This window comes from Chiloscyllium punctatum, chromosome 19 (genome assembly GCF_047496795.1).
Source record: "Chiloscyllium punctatum isolate Juve2018m chromosome 19, sChiPun1.3, whole genome shotgun sequence".
Classification (NCBI taxonomy): Eukaryota; Metazoa; Chordata; class Chondrichthyes; order Orectolobiformes; family Hemiscylliidae; genus Chiloscyllium; species Chiloscyllium punctatum.
Window position 1 is genome coordinate 79,621,596 of NC_092757.1, and position 16,923 is coordinate 79,638,518.

Sequence of the window (16,923 nt, forward strand, 5' to 3'; positions counted from 1 at the left end):
GCGGGGGCGGGATTATGTGGGAACTCTGACATTGGATTGGTGGGGGCGGGATTATGTGGGGAACTCTGACATTGGATTGGCGGGGGGCGGGATTATGTGGGGAACTCTGACATTGGATTGGCGGGGGGCGGGATTATGTGGGAACTCTGACATTGGATTGGCGGGGGGGCGGGATTATGTGGGGAACTCTGACATTGGATTGGCGGGGGGGGCGGGATTATGTGGGGAACTCTGACATTGGATTGGCGGGGGGGCGGGATTATGTGGGAACTCTGACATTGGATTGGCGGGGGGCGGGATTATGTGGGGAACTCTGACATTGGATTGGCGGGGGGCGGGATTATGTGGGGAACTCTGACATTGGATTGGCGGGGGGCGGGATTATGTGGGGAACTCTGACATTGGATTGGCGGGGGCGGGTGTCAGTCATTCTGAGTGACGGTGGGGGCCATCTTGCGGGCGGGCCGCTGGAGTGAGTGGGAAATAAAATGGCGGCAAAGGGCCAGCGGGGCGAGCGATGAGGAGCAAGAGCAGCCTTTTAGTCAGAAACTTATATTTTTTTCAAAATCGGAAGCAATAGCCGGTGTTGGATCGACAACGCGGTTTAATTAAATTTGACTTATTTTTACTGTCTCTCGTCGGCGCCGCTTTGCGAAGCATGGACCGGCTGGCGCCCTTCGGCAGTGAGTAGCCCCCCCGACGCTGCGCCTCATCCTCGGGGAGGGGGGGGGGTGGCTGATAACCGGAGGATCGGGGCTCCCCTCCGGCCTGTGGCTGCAGCGTTTATCATGAGCTGAGAATTGAATCGGACTCGCATTTGGGCGAGAACTTGCTTCTCAATAAAAGCTCCACTTTCATTCCCCCCTCCCCCCAAACATAATCCAAAAACAAATCCAAATGTCTTTACCTAAAATAAATCTGCAGCAGGAGTGTGATGTGCTGTGCTTTTTTTAATGTGTGAATCACTGTTTGAGAGGCGACTTCATCCCCCCCCCCCTTCACCAAAAAATGTTTATTTTAACAAAAACAGCGTTTTAGAAGCCCACGCCTACAAATAAAGCGTATTAAACTAACCTTCTTCAGATTAATCCCTCCAACTGACTTGTTTGTGTCACAAATTGCGTTTGGAGCTTTGTATTTAGTCAAGAGAACATGCCACGTGTGTTGTGCATTTGCTGTCCCTCGCTTCTGATGGCTGCAGGGGGAAGTGCAGGCAAACTGTGTGACCTGAGCTGCAACAGACCAGACAAGGTTGGTTCATGTCAACTGAGGCAACAAGATCTACCTTGGTTGAATTGGGCTGGCAGTCAAAACACTTCCATAATATTTCAACAGCACCCCTCAAAACAAACCTTTAAATCTGAGACATGCAGAATATCCTGGAAATGATTGGTCCATTATTGTGATAAGAAAAAGATAGGCATTTTTCTAGGATCTTTAGAGAGTACAGAACGTATCAAATGTAGCCATTTCTATGCAGGTATTTAAATGTTATTGCAAGACCCCAATCACTAACACTTGCCCGCCCACCCCCCAACTCCTGTATCTGTCTCTTCATTTTGTGTCTGTGTGAAATTTTATGTAACCGAATCCTACCTTAACTCACCAAATTAAAATCTAGATGTAAAAGCAAGTTTTTCTAACAATATCCATATGAAACCAGAGCACCACTCAAACTTTACAACTGGGAAAATGCCTATAATGTTAGGATGGATTGCTGAGGCATGAGTTGAAAAGTGTGACACTGAAAAGCACAGCAGATCAGGCAGCGTCTGAGGAGCAGGAGAGTCGACGTTTCAGGTATAAGCCCCTCATCAGGCTTGAGAAGATCATGTGAAAGGGGAAAGGAAATAAAACCCTTGCTGCAAACTAGTACCTTGTCCTGTTGAATATCTTCTCCCTTCGACCATGCCACATCTTTTTAATGAACCTTTTTGATTATCCAGTCCAAAAAACCAAATGTTGCTTCTGATATTAGTCAAACAAGGGGCAATGATTTTTGTTTTCAGATTTTCTCTATCTCCTCCTAGAATGCCATCAAAAATATTTTGAGACCTTCCAAAAACTAATGCTGCATTTGCCCAAAAAAAATTGAAAGTCACATTCTTTGCTTCCAGGTTTTTAAGCAGAATTTAGTTTTCTGTTATTCCCTAGTTTCATGTCAAGAAAGTTAGATCATGGGAGTGCTTCGTGTATGCTGTTTACAGAAGCAAAATTGTGCTGATGTTGGTAATCTGAAATTGAAACTTTGCTGGAAACACTCAGCAGGTCAGGCAGCATCTGCAGACATTGAAATGGTTAGTGCTTCAGGTTAATAACGTTTCACGAGAACTGGAAAACAGGTTACACACTTTACAGAGTTTTAAGCAAGTACAGTGGTCAGGAAAGGAGATTAGAATAAAAGGGAAGGTTTTATAATGTGGAATACAGGAGGACTAAAATGAAAAAAAAATTATCTTTTGGCATTTAACCATTCCTGCCTTCCACCCAATCAACAAAGCTTTTCCGTTCTTTCCACAATTTTCCTGCCTCTCTACTTTCTGGCTTGTCACATCTATAACTTTTTCCATTTTTGTTGACAGGTAATCAAACTAAAAATCTTAATTCTCTCTCTGGCTATACTACCCAACCTGCTGAGTATTTCTGGCATTTTCTTATTGAAGTTGCACAAATTGTGTATAATGGCTCATTTCCTGATCAGAAACTCAAGAATACAGGGAGCAAGAATGTTTGTATTAACAAAATATATACGTATAATAGTGTTGTTACTAATCCGATTGTCATGTTTTACGTTTAAATAATTTTAAAAATTACTTTGAATCATTGTTTTAACACAAGGCTTTTGTATCTGCTTATTCGTTGATGCTTTGAAATCATTTCATTCACTCTGCTGCAATCATGGCTTGTAATTACCAATACTCCAACCTAGTGCTACACAGCTAAAAGTTTTTTTCAAAGACAAAGCAAAGTTTGAAAAGCTAAAGTCTGTATTTGAGCTGCTGTGTTTTTTTCTCTTGGTTGATATGGCAGTTTCATTCGCATTGATAATTACCGAAACTGAGAAGTGGTTTGTAGGTAGATGTCGGAATGGCTTAGGTGACTGCAAAAATGTAACGGTTCCCCTGTTACAGATACCACAAGGTGATTGGTTGAACACTAAATGTGTTCATTCTATTTGGAATTGCTGAATTGTCTTTTTCTGACGTTATTTCAGGTGACCCCTTCGATCAACCACCATGTCGTGGATGTTCCTCTTACCTAATGGAACCCTACATAAAGTGTGCAGACTGTGGACCTCCTCCACTGCTTATATGTTTACAGGTACGCTCCCATAAAATGACCTTATAAAAGAATGCCAGTGATATGTTTGTCTTCCATACTTACATTTCACATTCTGCACTTACAAAGCTTGATCATAGATCAGCAATAAACCTATGTATGAATATCGAAGTCCAAAATAATACAAATAGTTACGATTTTAAGAAAGATAATACTTCATTGATTTACATCAGGAAACAAAATCCCACAAAATGAAAAGTAACAAGGCAATGTGATCATGTGATGTTTTATTTTTCTATTCCTTGCTGTTTCTAGCTCAGCAATTACGTTTTATTTAGTACAATAAAGTATTTGAGGATGTCCTGTCCACTGATTGGAGTCATACTTAGCACAAAGAAAGATGGTTGTGGATATTAGAAGTCAATAATCTCAGTTGTAGGATGATATCTCAAGCCTTACCACCTTCAGCTACTTCTTCAATGACTTTCCGTCCTCATAGGATCAGAAGTGGTGATGTTTGCACAACGTTCATCACCATTTGAAGCAGCCTACGTTGTTATGGAACAATAACTGGACAACATTCAGACTTACAGTAATTAGTAACATTTGTACCCAAGAATGCCAGACAATGACCATATCCTACAAGAGAATCGAATCATCTTGAGGTTGCTTTCACAAATCCCCCATTATCAACATCCTGATGTTACCATTGACCAAAAATAACTGAAACAGCCATATAAATATCATGCCCTCAAGATGAGGTCAGAGACTTGGGAATTCTACAGCGATAATTTGTCATCTCCACTGAGCTTGTCCTGCACTGTAAAAGTCAAGAATGTTTTGGAGCTTTCTCCACTTGCCTGCATAAGTGCTACTCCAGTAATATTCAAGAAGTTTGACACTATCCACCACCACCAATAATTAATGCCCTTTCCCAACAATCCACAGTGGCATCACCATTTACCATCCATGAGTCATACTGCAACAGTTCACCACAGTTCCTTCAAAAATGACCCCTACCACTTTCAAGGACAAGGGCAACAGATTGCACACTTTCAACCTGCAAGTTATCCTTCAATCCATACCTTGTCCTTACTTGGGGTTATATTGTCATTCTTTCAGTGTACTGGGTCAAAGTCAGAAACTTCCTTCCTAAAAGCACTGTGGCTATATCTACCCACAGAGGACTGCAAGGATTCAAAAAGGCTGATCATTACCACATTCTCAAGGCAATTAGATATGAACAGTAAAACCAAGCTCAACCAGTGAACAATACTTTTAAAAAAACAGTTTGACCTGCAATTGTCAGCTTCGTTTTCTGACTTTGCAAGTCAATTCACTTATTCAGTCTTTTTCTTGCCAAGTCTGACAAATCTGAAGTTTAGCTTTCCAAACCCGGACCACCTACCCTGTAGATCCCTTACTGAGTTGATCACAGAGAAAAAACCTAAAAGAATGCCTTCTTCATCTTAAAGGTAATTCAAAAATAAATCATTTATCATTTATTTTACTGAAAAGCAGAAAATCATTGTAGGTGATAGCACATCGATAATCATTTTAAACCTGTGCAATTCTTTGATTCTGCTACAGTTTCATGTATGAACTTAAAAAGTAATTTCTGTCCTCTTTTGATGTCAAATTTTGTGCTTGACTTTTTCTGAAATGTGAGCTGTTAGCCTCAAGATGAGTGTTTTGTTTTAAATTTGTTGTTGGGATAAGGGCTTTACTAGCAAGAACAACAATTGTTGCCCACCTCAATTATTTCAGTCCATTTTATGTAGGTACACCCATCGTGTTATCAGGGAGGGATTTGTCAGATTTTGACCCAGTAACAGCAAGGAAAAGGTAATCAGGATGTCTTTAAGGGGAACTTGCAGGTGGGATGTACTGGTGAAATTGCTACCCTTGTTCTTCTAAGTAGTGGAGGTTGTGGGTTTAGAAAGTTCCAACAAAGGAGCTTTGGGAAGTTGTTACAATACAGCTTGCTATATTGTACACACTGCTGCCACTCGATATGGTGGGTGAATACGTAGGGTGCTGGAAGGGTTGCTAATCAAGCAGACTGCTTTGAACTCAAATGTATAGTTCTTAATTGTTCTTGGGGATGCATTAATCCAGGAGGGGGAGAGATTTTCTTTAACTTCGGACCTTTGTCTTGAGTTGTTGGGCAAGTTTTGGGGTGTCTGGAGGTTAATTCCTAGCCTGTGGCCTGTTCTTGAAACAGCAATGTTTATATGGCTGGTGCTGTTAAATGATATAGTGACAATATTAAGCCTTAAAATTCATAAATGGTTCGTATTGAAAAACATTGTAAAAGGTGTGGGTTATGCATCAGTTTGAAAGATTTGGTTACAAATGGTACTATTAGGGGATAAAAAGAAAAAAAAGTAGATTCTGAAGAAATATTTAAGTTTTATTAACCAAATAAATTTTGGTCCTGCTGCTTTATAAGATTATTGCACTGAATGCTACCTTAGAATATTTAAGGGGAAGAATGGTATTTTGAAATATTTTTGACCTTTTGTATTGTAGTGCTTTACCAGAGGGTTTGAATACAAGAAACATGAAAGTGACCACAGCTATGAAATAATGGTGAGTACAGAGATTCTTAAAGTTCTCTTACAGATAGCTAGTCAAATAAAGAATTTATTTTGTAGGTAAGAAATTTCTGATCACTTCATTAATGTTAATTATAATTTTTTATCCAATTCCGCATGTAGTGTACATTTATTTAAATGATTTCAGTTATAGTTTATCTAACATTGAAGGCAACATCATACTATTTTCAGCTCTTGTTGCCTGTGCACATTAACCTCCACTTCCATCTATTATGCCAGTTCCACTCTCTATGAAGGCAACATGCAATCAAGAAGGAACAGCAGAAAAACCATTCCAATTCAAATTTAATCAATAAAATTATAGAGCAGACAAGTAATTATGTGGAAGCTAGAGAATTTGTGATATTGGAAAAGAATGTTAGAGATTGGATGAAGCTCTGTGCATAGCTTGTGCAGATGCCTAACAGTATTACATAAGGATATTTAGTGTGTTAGGGAGCTCTCGCTCAGTTGTCTTTACAAGATGACAGGTCTACATCCTTCATGCAGGTCAAGCATTGGGTATAAAAGGACATAGATGTGAAGACAAAGTAACTTGTTTGTTTCAGCATGGTTTCTATATATTTTCAATACACTGTCAAAGTAAGTTATACGAAAGTTATTGAGCAAATAGATTAAATAAATATATTCATTTCAAGTTGAGTTTCTGAGACTAAGTTTTTAGGCAACCCTGGGGTGAGGGAGGTGAGATGGTTAACTTAAATGTAAGTAATCGTTTTAAGAGACTGAATTCCTCTCTCTCATCATCTTACTTTCATGGACCTGGTAAGTCAGAAATTGTTCAAAATAAGGCAAGAACAACCCAAAAAGTACTTTGATTATTGAATCTTATTAATAAATAATATCCTCCATAGATGTTAAAATGTGTACTATAAATTAATCAAATTTATCAAAAACGAAAGCCATGAAGAATAAGTTAACACTATTCTGCAAATCTGCTTATCTGCACACTATTACTGTGCACCTATTTGCTCGTGGTGATCTTAATCTTTGCTTATCTGCAGTCTTAAAGAAAATGAGGGGAAGCTTCTTTCTGGAGTAAAATTGCACACTGCATGTGTCGTGTACTCTTCATGTGAAGTTAATCTTTTGTGCTGTTACAAAACACACCAGTTGCAACCTTCCCTGGGAACACATCATTAGTGAACTACAGGGCATTGCTATTCAAATATATGTATTTTAGCTCAGTTTCTTTTTTTTTGAAGTACTACTTTGTAGCAGAGTATGCACTGAGAATGTAGAAATCCATAAAATTTAGCCTACTGCTCATTGTCAGAACCAAGTAATATGTCCAAATCTGCTTTGTGCACACCATCATTGTAAAGATCATCTTCAACAGTTGTCATTGTCTCACTCTTCATCTCTTAAATGATCGTCTACAATATCAAATACATTGGATATCTCACATTTCTTGAATTATTTTGTGACAATCTAATCTTAATTTCATCTCTGGGCCTTTAAATGCCATTCACACAGGGTTGGTAATGTAAGATTCCATATGCTGCCTTCTTTGATGGTAGTCTTCTCCAGTTATCTAGTGATTCCACTTTTTCTCATGCTATTCTTGGTGGCTTATTTAGAGAGGCATCAGTTGGACAAAACTGATTAGAGCACCAGGGCTAGCTGCAATATTACTTTTTCCTATCTAGGTTCAGGAACAACATCAGTGTGTGATTGAAAATGTGCCACATGAGAAGACTTTATTCCTTTACATTATTCTCATTGGAAGCTTAGACTCTTCAGAGCCACGTTTTCAAATCACTTCCATCGATCTGTCCTTTATTGTGGATGTGAATGATTACTCCTTTTGGGAATTGCTGCTTTGGGAAGTTTCTTTCCCATGAATATAGGCACTGTCTTAAACCTTGTCCCATCAGACATTGATAATGATGGCCGGTTTTCTCTTGAGCTTTGTTCACCATCTGATGAGCTGGCATGTCAAAATTAATGAGAATTTAAACCATGTCCCCAATACAGACTAATCTCTATCTGTTATGTTGTCAATGCCTAATTAAAGACTCCCTAAAATCTAACTCTGTCATCGAGTTCTGCTGGGCAAGACAATGTCATCTTAGTCTTCTGTCACAGTACAAAATTGGTTTACCATCCAGGACTAGTTTTGAAATCGCCAGAGCTTAATTTTCTTATTTGTTTCAGGGCAAAGATTGGAAAAATCCTTGAGTAACAGATTCATTCTTGCAATTGTCATTGATGAATTTTGCAACTTTGATTTCCAGCTGCTAGGCCTTCCTGTCTTTGCTTCTTCATTCTTGGGCATGTTTGAATTAGACTGTGCATCTGCAATTCCCTTTTGAGCGAAGGCAGATTGGCAGGGCACAGCACATACCGTGAGCTGACCTTTGACATTACATATTGATAATCACAAGCAACAAAAGCTCAACAGCTGCCGTCAGTAGCGTCCCTACCTTTGAGCCATGAGGCCCAGGTTCAGGTCCCTCTAGTTTCAGACATGTGTATTAACATCTCCGAACAGGTTGATTAAAAATAGCTGATTTGTTAATGAGCAGATTTGCATTAGGGTATATTTGACCACAGCAGTGAGTGCGTGGTATGATGATTTTGGATTTTTTGGCCAAAATTTACAAAGTTGATTTATACACACGATACATTAAAAATAAGTGTGATTTTGGCCAAAAATTTTTTTTGAGCACAAGATTAACATTTATTTGAGAATATACAGCACCTGTCGCTTCAGCACCTCAGGGCAGATGTAGATCAGTTGTGATGTGCCAAGATTTCACCAGTTTAAAATAGAAATTCCATTTTTCTACTTAAAAGTTCAGTATTAGTTAGATACAGTGATGGCTATAAACAGCATTTTCTTTTACTTTCCATGACCTGTACACAGACATCTGATTTCCCCATTTTGGATCCAAACTGGACTGCTCAGGAGGAAATGGCGCTACTTGAGGCAGTGATGGACTGTGGTTTTGGAAATTGGTAATACAAGTCATTTTTTTGTTTGCAATTCAAGTCTTAGCTCTTTCATTCCAGCAATCTTTTAGAAAAATGTATTATCTGCTGAAAATTTGTCCTCCTGTTATAGTCATTATTGCACAAATTCAAGTTTCTTTCTGTTACTAAGCTAAAAGCATTCAGCTGCAATTCCTATTCTCTGTTCGTATCTCCTTGCCCAAAATCTTGCTTACGTCCCAAATCTTGCTGGTCGCTGTTTCAATTTTAATATTCTTTCATCTCCTTGCCAAACCATCTGCATTATCTTCTCGAAGTTGAGTCCATAGGATCAGTGGTTCCCAATCTTTTAAATATCAAGGCACACTAGCTGAATAATTGAATGGATTTCTTTACTCCGTATGCACGGTGACAAATGGCAGCAGATACTGCCTTCAATAATAGACACAGGCTCCAGAGCAGTTTGGAAGCATGATCGAAAAAAATTTCATGGTACGCTTCTCACCTTGATACGGCACACCAGTTGAAAACCACTGCATAAGGTCCAATTCCTGCACTCTTAAACATCTCATGCCAGGCCAGATTATTATAATTATCCATCCTTGCCTTCTGTGATATTGCAATTTATCACCTCATCTCGACTATTCCTCTCCAAAGACCCTAGTTGTTACCCTCCAGGTGCACACTGACAGCTCCCAGAGCTTAACTGCGTCTTTACATTATGATTCTTCCGTAATAATTAAATGGATCAAGTCACAGGCAAAGTCTTTGTGGTGAGGACTGTGATGCATTATCCAATGTCAATCACTGACATTATCAATCACAGCATTTCTGTTGCCCCTTAGTGTTCTGGGTTGGGGAACACCCAAGTTCAGTCTTAGTCCTGCCAATCTTCACGTACTGAATCTTAAAGAAAGTGGGTTTCTGAATTCTCTGTCAAGATATTTTTGAGATGTTTAAAGGTAAAGTTGCTAGAGGACCATTCGGCTGCTCTCTCTCAGTGGTGATGGTGGTTTAACCTGAGGATCACCATACCTCAGATGTGTGCAAAGGTTGAGAAAGAGAGTCCTTTGTGGTAACCTCAGCTGGTTCAGGAATTGAACCCATGCTATTGGCATCACTCTGCATCGCAAACCAGCCACCCAGCCAACTAAGCCAGCTGATTCCTATGAGATGTTTACTGGTTAATTTTCAGACAGGAATTCCAATAGCACCAAAATATTGATTTAGCAGGCCATCAAACACTTCAGCTTCTGATGTTTAAGATAAAAAAATTGCTATGAACTATAATAAGAAAGTTGAGTCTTTGTCCCAATTGTGTTTATTGAGGCCTTTCAGAACACATGGAATGTGTGTAAGTGAGACTATTTGGTATTTCATTGAAAAATTTACAAATATTAAAATGTGGCATATCATCGCACAGAATGTACAACACAGCAACATTCTGTGCAAATGCTCCATGCCCAGATAAGTCTCTTGCTACTTGCTTTCATCTCAACCGATAAGCATTTTTTTCTAAAGAATTATCCCTTTAATCTGAGGTGTGCCCTCAGGTTCTAGTCTCTCCTACTAATGGAAACATCCTCTTGACGTTCACTGTATCCAGATGTCTCAGTATCTGTAAGTTTCAATGAGACTCTTCCTATAATGAGACAATTGGAACTGAACACGATATTCCCAATGTGGTCTAACCAGGGCTTTATAGAACTGCAGCATAACCTCACAGCTCTTAAACTTAAGCTCCAACTAATGAAAGCTAACACACCATCCGCCACCTTAACAACCCTGTTAACATGGGTGGCAACTTTGAGGGATCTATGGACATGAACCCTAAGATCCCTCTGTTCCTCCACACTGCCAAGAATCCTGCCTTTAATCCTGTAATCTGTATACAAATTCAACCTTCCAAAATGAGTCACTTCACAACTTTCCACTTTTCAGCCCAGCTCTGCATCCTGTCAATGTCCCATTGCAACCTACCACAGCCCTCCACACCACCACAACTCCAACAACTTTCATGTCATTAGCAAACTTACTAACTCACCCTTCCACTTCCTCATTCAAGTCTTGTATAAAAATCACAAAGAGCAGAGGTCCCAGAACAGATCCCAGAACACAACTGGTCCCGAGCTCCAGGCTGAATACTTTCCATCTACTACAACCCTCTGTCTTCTATGGGCCAACCAATTCTGGATGTGACAGCCAAATTTCCCTGTATCCTATGCCTCCTTAGTTTCTGAATGAACCTACCATGGGGAACCTTATCAAATGACTTGCTAAAATCCATATACCCCACATTAACTCCTCTACCTTCTTCAATGTGTTTTGTCACATTCTCAAAGAATTCATGAAGACTTCTAAGGTATGACCTGCCTCTCACCAAGCCATGCTGACTATGTGTAATCAAGCTATGTTTCTCCAAATAATCATTAATCCGGTCTTTCAGAGTCCTCTTTAATAATCTGCCCACATTGACATAAGACTGACTGGTCTTTAATTTGGAGGGTTATCCCTACTCCCTTTCTTGAGAAAGGAGATAACATGTGCCACCCTCCAATCATCTGGTATTACTCCAATGGACAGAAAGGATACAAATATCATTGCCGAAGACGCAGCAATCTCTTCCGTTGTTTCCCATAGCAACCTTGGGTATATCCTATCTGGCAGAAAGTGAGGACTACAGATGCTGGAGTTTAGAGTTGAGGGTGTGGTGCTGGAAAAACACAGCAGGTCAGGCACCATCCAAGGAGCCAGGAGAATCGACATTTTGGACATAAGCCCTTCATCAGGAATCGTCCTATGTAGACAATAGGAATATATCCTATCTGGCTCAGGGACTTATCTATCCTCATGTTTTTCAAAGTTCCCTGCACATCCTGCTCCTTAACAGCAATCTGTTAGAGCATATAAGCCTGTTTCACGCTGTCCTCACAAACAACAATGTTCCTCTCACTAGTGAATACTGAAACAAAGCATTCATTGAGGACCTCCTCCAACTCCAGGCACAAGTTTCCTCCACTATTCCTGATTGAGTGAATAGAGTAGGTTCTTTCTTGATTATATGCTTTTTTGAGATATATCTCTCGTTTAAACTTAAAAATATAAGCCATAAGTATTAAGTTAGCCTGAAGCAGTGTTTTGTAGAAGAATAAGACAGTGCTATGTTCTGGATCTGTAGATTGAAAGAAGCAAAAATTGCCTTTAGTAGGGTGATATGCTCTTCTTGTTGGATGTGGGAGTTTAGGGAGAGTTATAGGAGGGGAGAAAAGTTGCAGATACAGTCACATAGATGGTTAACTCCAGGAAAGATAAGAGAGGTAGGCAGGTAGTGCGGGAGTCTTCTGTGGCTATCTCCATTTCAAATAAGTGTGCTGTTTTGGAAAGTGTAGAAGGTGATGGATTTTCTGCACGAACAGCAAAGTTTCGGACATCAAGCCAGGCTCTAATGTAATGAGGGGTACATTAGGTTCCAAGCCATCAACTGTGATAGGAGACTCTAGTCAGAGGCACAGACAGACGATTCTGCGGCCAGCAGCGAAAAATCAGAATGGTTTGTTGCCTCCCTGGTGCCAGGATCAAGGATGTCTCAGAGAGGGTGCAAAATGTTCTCAAGGGAGCGAGGAGCCAGCAGGAGGTCATTATACACATTGGAATCAATGACATAGGAAGAGAAAAGGATGAGTTTCTGATGGGAGAATATAGAGTTGTGCAGGAATTTGAAAAGGAGATCCTCGGGAGTAGTAATATCTGGATTTCTCCTGGTGCTGCGAGCTAGTGAGGGTAGGAATAGGAGGATAGAGCTGATGAATGCATGGCTGAGGAGCTGGTATATGGGAGCTGATTCACATTTTTGGAACATTGGAATCTCTTCTGGGGTAGAAGTGACCTGTACAAGAAGGACAGGTTGCACCTGAATTGGAAGGGGCTCATATACTGGTAGGGAGATTTGCTAGAGCTTCTCAGGAGGATTTAAACTATTAAGGTTGGGGGGGGGAGGAGGAGGGTTGGTGGTGGGTGGGACCCAGGGAGATAGTGAGGAAAGTGATAAATCTGAGACTGGTACACTTGAGAAAAGAAGCGAGTCAAACAGTCAGGGCAGATGAAGGCAGATGAACTCAGCATGGTTAGGAACATGGGTCTGGGATATCATAGCAATTACAGAAATGTGGCTCAGGGATGGACAGGATTGGCAGCTTAATGTTCCAGGATACAAATGCTACAGGAAGGACAGAAAGGGAGGCAAGAGAGGAGGGGGAGTGACATTTTGATAAGGGATAGCCCTGCAGCTGTACTTAGGGAGGATATACCTGGGAATATATCCAGGGAAGTTACTTGGATTGAACTGAGAAATAAGAAAGGGATGATCTCCTTATTGGGATTGTATTATAGACCCCCCTAATAGTCAGAGGGAAATTGAGAAACAAATTTGTATCAGTTATCTGTAAGAATAACAGGGTGGTTTGGTCAGGGCTTTTAACTTTCCAAGCATAGACTAGGACTGCCATAGTGTTACGGTTTAGATAGAGAGGATTTGGTTAAGTCTGTACAAGAAAATCTTCTGATTCAGTATGTGGATGTACCTACTAGAGAAGGTGCAAAACGTGACGTACTCTTGGGAAATAAGGCAGGGCAGGTCACTGAGGTGTCAATGGGGGCGCAGTTTGGGGCTAGTGACCATAATCCTATAGTTTTAAAATAGTGATGGAAAAGGATAGACAAGATCTAAAAGGTGAAGTTCTAAATTGGAAGAAGGCTAGTTTTGACGGTATTAGGCAAGAACTTTCAAAAGTTAATTGGGGGCAGATGTTCGCAGGTAAAGGGATGGCTGGAAAATGAGAAGTCTTCAGAAATGAGATAATAAGAGTCCAGAGTTTTTTCCTGTTAGGGTGAAAGGAAAGGCTGATAGGTTTAGGGAATGCTGGATAACTAAAGAAATTGAGGGTTTGGGTAAGAAAAAGAAGGAAGCGTATGTCAGTATAGACAAGATAGATCAAATTAATTCTTGGAAGAGTATAAAGGCAATAGGAGTATACTTAGGGAAATCAAGAGTGTAAAAAGTGGACATATGAGGTAGCTTTGGCAAATAGAGTTAAGGAGAATCCAAAGAGTTTTTACAAATATGTTAAGGACAAAAGGGTGACGAGGGAGAGAATAGAGCCCCTCAGAGATCGGAAATGCACAGGAGATGGGGGAGATACTAAATGAGTATTTTACATGAGTGTTTACTGTGGAAAAGGATGTGGGAGATATTGAATGTAGGGAAATAAATGGTGACGTCTTGAAAAATGTCCAGATTACAGAGGAGGAAGTGCTGGATGTCTTGAAACGCACAAAAGTGGATAAATCCCATGTACCTTAGAACTCTATGGGAAGCTGGGGAAGTGATTGCTGGGCCCCTTGCTGAGATATTTGTATCATCGATGGTCACAGGTGAGGTGCCGCAAGACTGGATGTTGGCTCACATGGTGCCACTGTTTAAGAAGGGTGGTAAGGACAAGCCAGGGAACTGTAGACCGGTGAGCCTGACATCGGTGGTGGGCAGGTTGTTGGAGGGAATCCTGAGGGACAGGACTTACATGGTATTTGAAAAGCAAGCACTGATTCGTGATAGTCAACATGGCTTTGTGCATGGGAAATCATGTCTCACAAGCTTGAGTGAGTTTTTTGAAGAAGTAACAAAGAGGTTTGTTGAGGTCAGAGCAGTAGACGTGATCTATATGGACTTCAGTAAGGCGTTTGACAAGGTTCTCCATGGGAGACTGGTTAGTAAGGTTAGATCTCACGGAATACAGGGAGAACTATCCATTTGGATACAGAACTTGCTCGAAGGTAGAAGACAGAGGGTGATGGTGGGGGGTTGTTTTTCAGACTGGAGGCCTGTGACCAGTGGAGTGCCACAAGATGGGTCTGCTATTTTTCGTCATATATAACAAATGATTTGGATGTGAACATAAGAGGTATAGTTGGTAAGTTTGCAGATGACACCAAAATTGGAGGTGTAGTGGACTGCGAAGAAGCTTACCTCAGATTACAGCAGGATCTTGATCAGATGGGCCAATGGGCTGAGGAATGGCAGATGGAGTTTAATTTAGATAAATCTGAGGTGCTCCATTTTTGGGAAAGCAAATCTTAGCAGGACTTATACACTTAATGGTAAGCTCCTAGAGAGTGCAGGTTCATAGCTTCTTGAAGGTAGAGTCACAGGTAGGTAGGATAGTAAAGAAGGCTTTTGGTATGCTTTCCTTTATTGGTCAGAATATTGAATACGGGAGTTGGGAGGTCATGTTGAAGCAGTACACAATATTGGTTAGGCCACTTTTGGAATATTGCGTGTATTTCTGGTCTCCTTCCTATCAGAAGGATGATGTGTAACTTGAAAGGGTTCAGAAAAGATTTACAAGGATGTTGCTAGGGTTGGATGATTTGAGCTACAGGGAGAGGCTGAACAGGCTGGGGCCGTTTTCCCTGGAGCGTCGGAGGCTGAGGGGTAGGCCTTACAGAGGTTTAGAAAATCACGAGGGGCATTGATAAATTAAATAGACAAAGTCTCTGCCCTGGGGTGGTGGTGTCCAGAACTAGAGGGCATAGGTTTCGGGTGAGAAGGGAAAGATATAAAAGAGACTTAAGGGGCAACCTTTTCATACAGAGGATGGTACGTGTATGGAATGAGCTGCCAGAGGAAGTGGTGGAGGCTGGTACAATTGCAACATTTAAAAGGCATCTGCATGGGTATATGAATAGGAAGGGTTTGGAGGGATATGGGCCGGGTGCTGGCAGGTGTGACTAGATTGGGTTAGGATATCTGGTCAGCATGGACGAGTTGGACCGAAGGGTCTGTTTCCTTGCTGTACATCTCTATGATTCTATGACCCTACCCTGACTCTGGCCATCCTCTTGTCCCTCACACAAGTGTAGAACATCTTGGGATTTTCCTTCATCCTATCCGCCAAGGCTTTTTCATGCCCCTTTTTAGCTCTCTGGATTCCATTCTTAGTTTCTTCCTGGCTACATTTTAACTCTTAAGAGTGCTATCTGATCCTTCCTTCCTCAACCTTAAATAAGCTTCCTTCTTCCTCTTGACGAGATGTTCCACATATCTTGTCATCCAAGATCCCTTCACCCGATCATTTCTCACTTGCCTCACTGGGACAGACCTATCCTGCATTCACAACACGTGCCCCTGAACAACCTCCACATTTCTCTCGTACATTTCCCTGAGAATATCTGTTCCCAATTTATGTTCCACAGTTCCTGCCTAATTACATTGTAATTCTCTCCCCCCAATTAAAAACTTTCCCATACCATCTGCTCCTGTCTCTCTCCATGACCATCGTAAAGGTCAGGGAGTTGTGATTGCTGTCACTGAAATGCTCTCCCACTGAGAGATCTGACACCTGTCCTGGTTTTTTGCCAAGTACCAAATCCAATATGGCTTCCCCTCTCATTAGCCTATCTACATACTGAGTCAGGAATCCTTCCTGGACACACCTGACAAAATCTGCTGCATTCAAACTATTTGCACTAAAGAGGTTCCATTCAACATTAGGGAAGTTGAAGTTACCCATGCCAATAATCCTGTTATTTCTGCACCTTTCCAAAATCTCCCAGTCTGCTCCTCTGTGTCTCTGTTGCTATTGGGATGGTCTGTGGAAAACTCCCAATAAAATGACTGCTGCTTTCCTGTTTCTGACTTCCACCCATACTGACTCAGTAGACAAACCCTCCTCAACAACCTCTCCTTCTGCAGCTGTGATACTATTCCTGATTACCAATGCTCTCTCACCTCTTTTACTTCCCTTCCAATTCCTTTGGAAACATCTCAAGCCCAGAATATCCAACAACCATTGCTCCCCTTGTGATATTCAAGTCTCCTTAATGGCCACAATACTGATTCATGCTCTTTAGGTTCCTCACCTTAATTCCTGACAGTTCTTGCATTAAAATAGACACACTTCAGCCTATCACACTGACTGCAACTTTGCCCTACCTACTGTCTATCCTTCCTCACAGACTCTCTGCGTGCTGTATCTGCCTGTTTTCCAGCTACTCCATCTTGATGCGTAGCTCCAGTTCCTTCCCACTGCCAAACTAG

At 41.0% G+C, this 16,923-nt stretch overlaps 1 protein-coding gene across 2 annotated transcripts in view; it reads left to right on the forward strand.

The window, feature by feature from the left end:
• Positions 1 to 465: 465 nt before the first annotated feature.
• Positions 466 to 16,923, forward strand: part of tada2a (transcriptional adaptor 2A) — a 43,007-nt gene continuing 26,549 nt past the window's right edge. Inside the window, exons 1-4 of one of the 2 annotated variants that reach the window (XM_072589782.1) lie at positions 466 to 683; positions 3,215 to 3,321; positions 5,812 to 5,871; positions 8,767 to 8,858. In XM_072589782.1, the coding sequence (XP_072445883.1) occupies positions 659 to 683; positions 3,215 to 3,321; positions 5,812 to 5,871; positions 8,767 to 8,858 (284 nt within the window). In that variant the 5' untranslated portion in view covers positions 466 to 658. The remainder of the gene's footprint in view (positions 684 to 3,214; positions 3,322 to 5,811; positions 5,872 to 8,766; positions 8,859 to 16,923) is intronic. The other variant, XM_072589781.1, reaches the window with a different exon arrangement.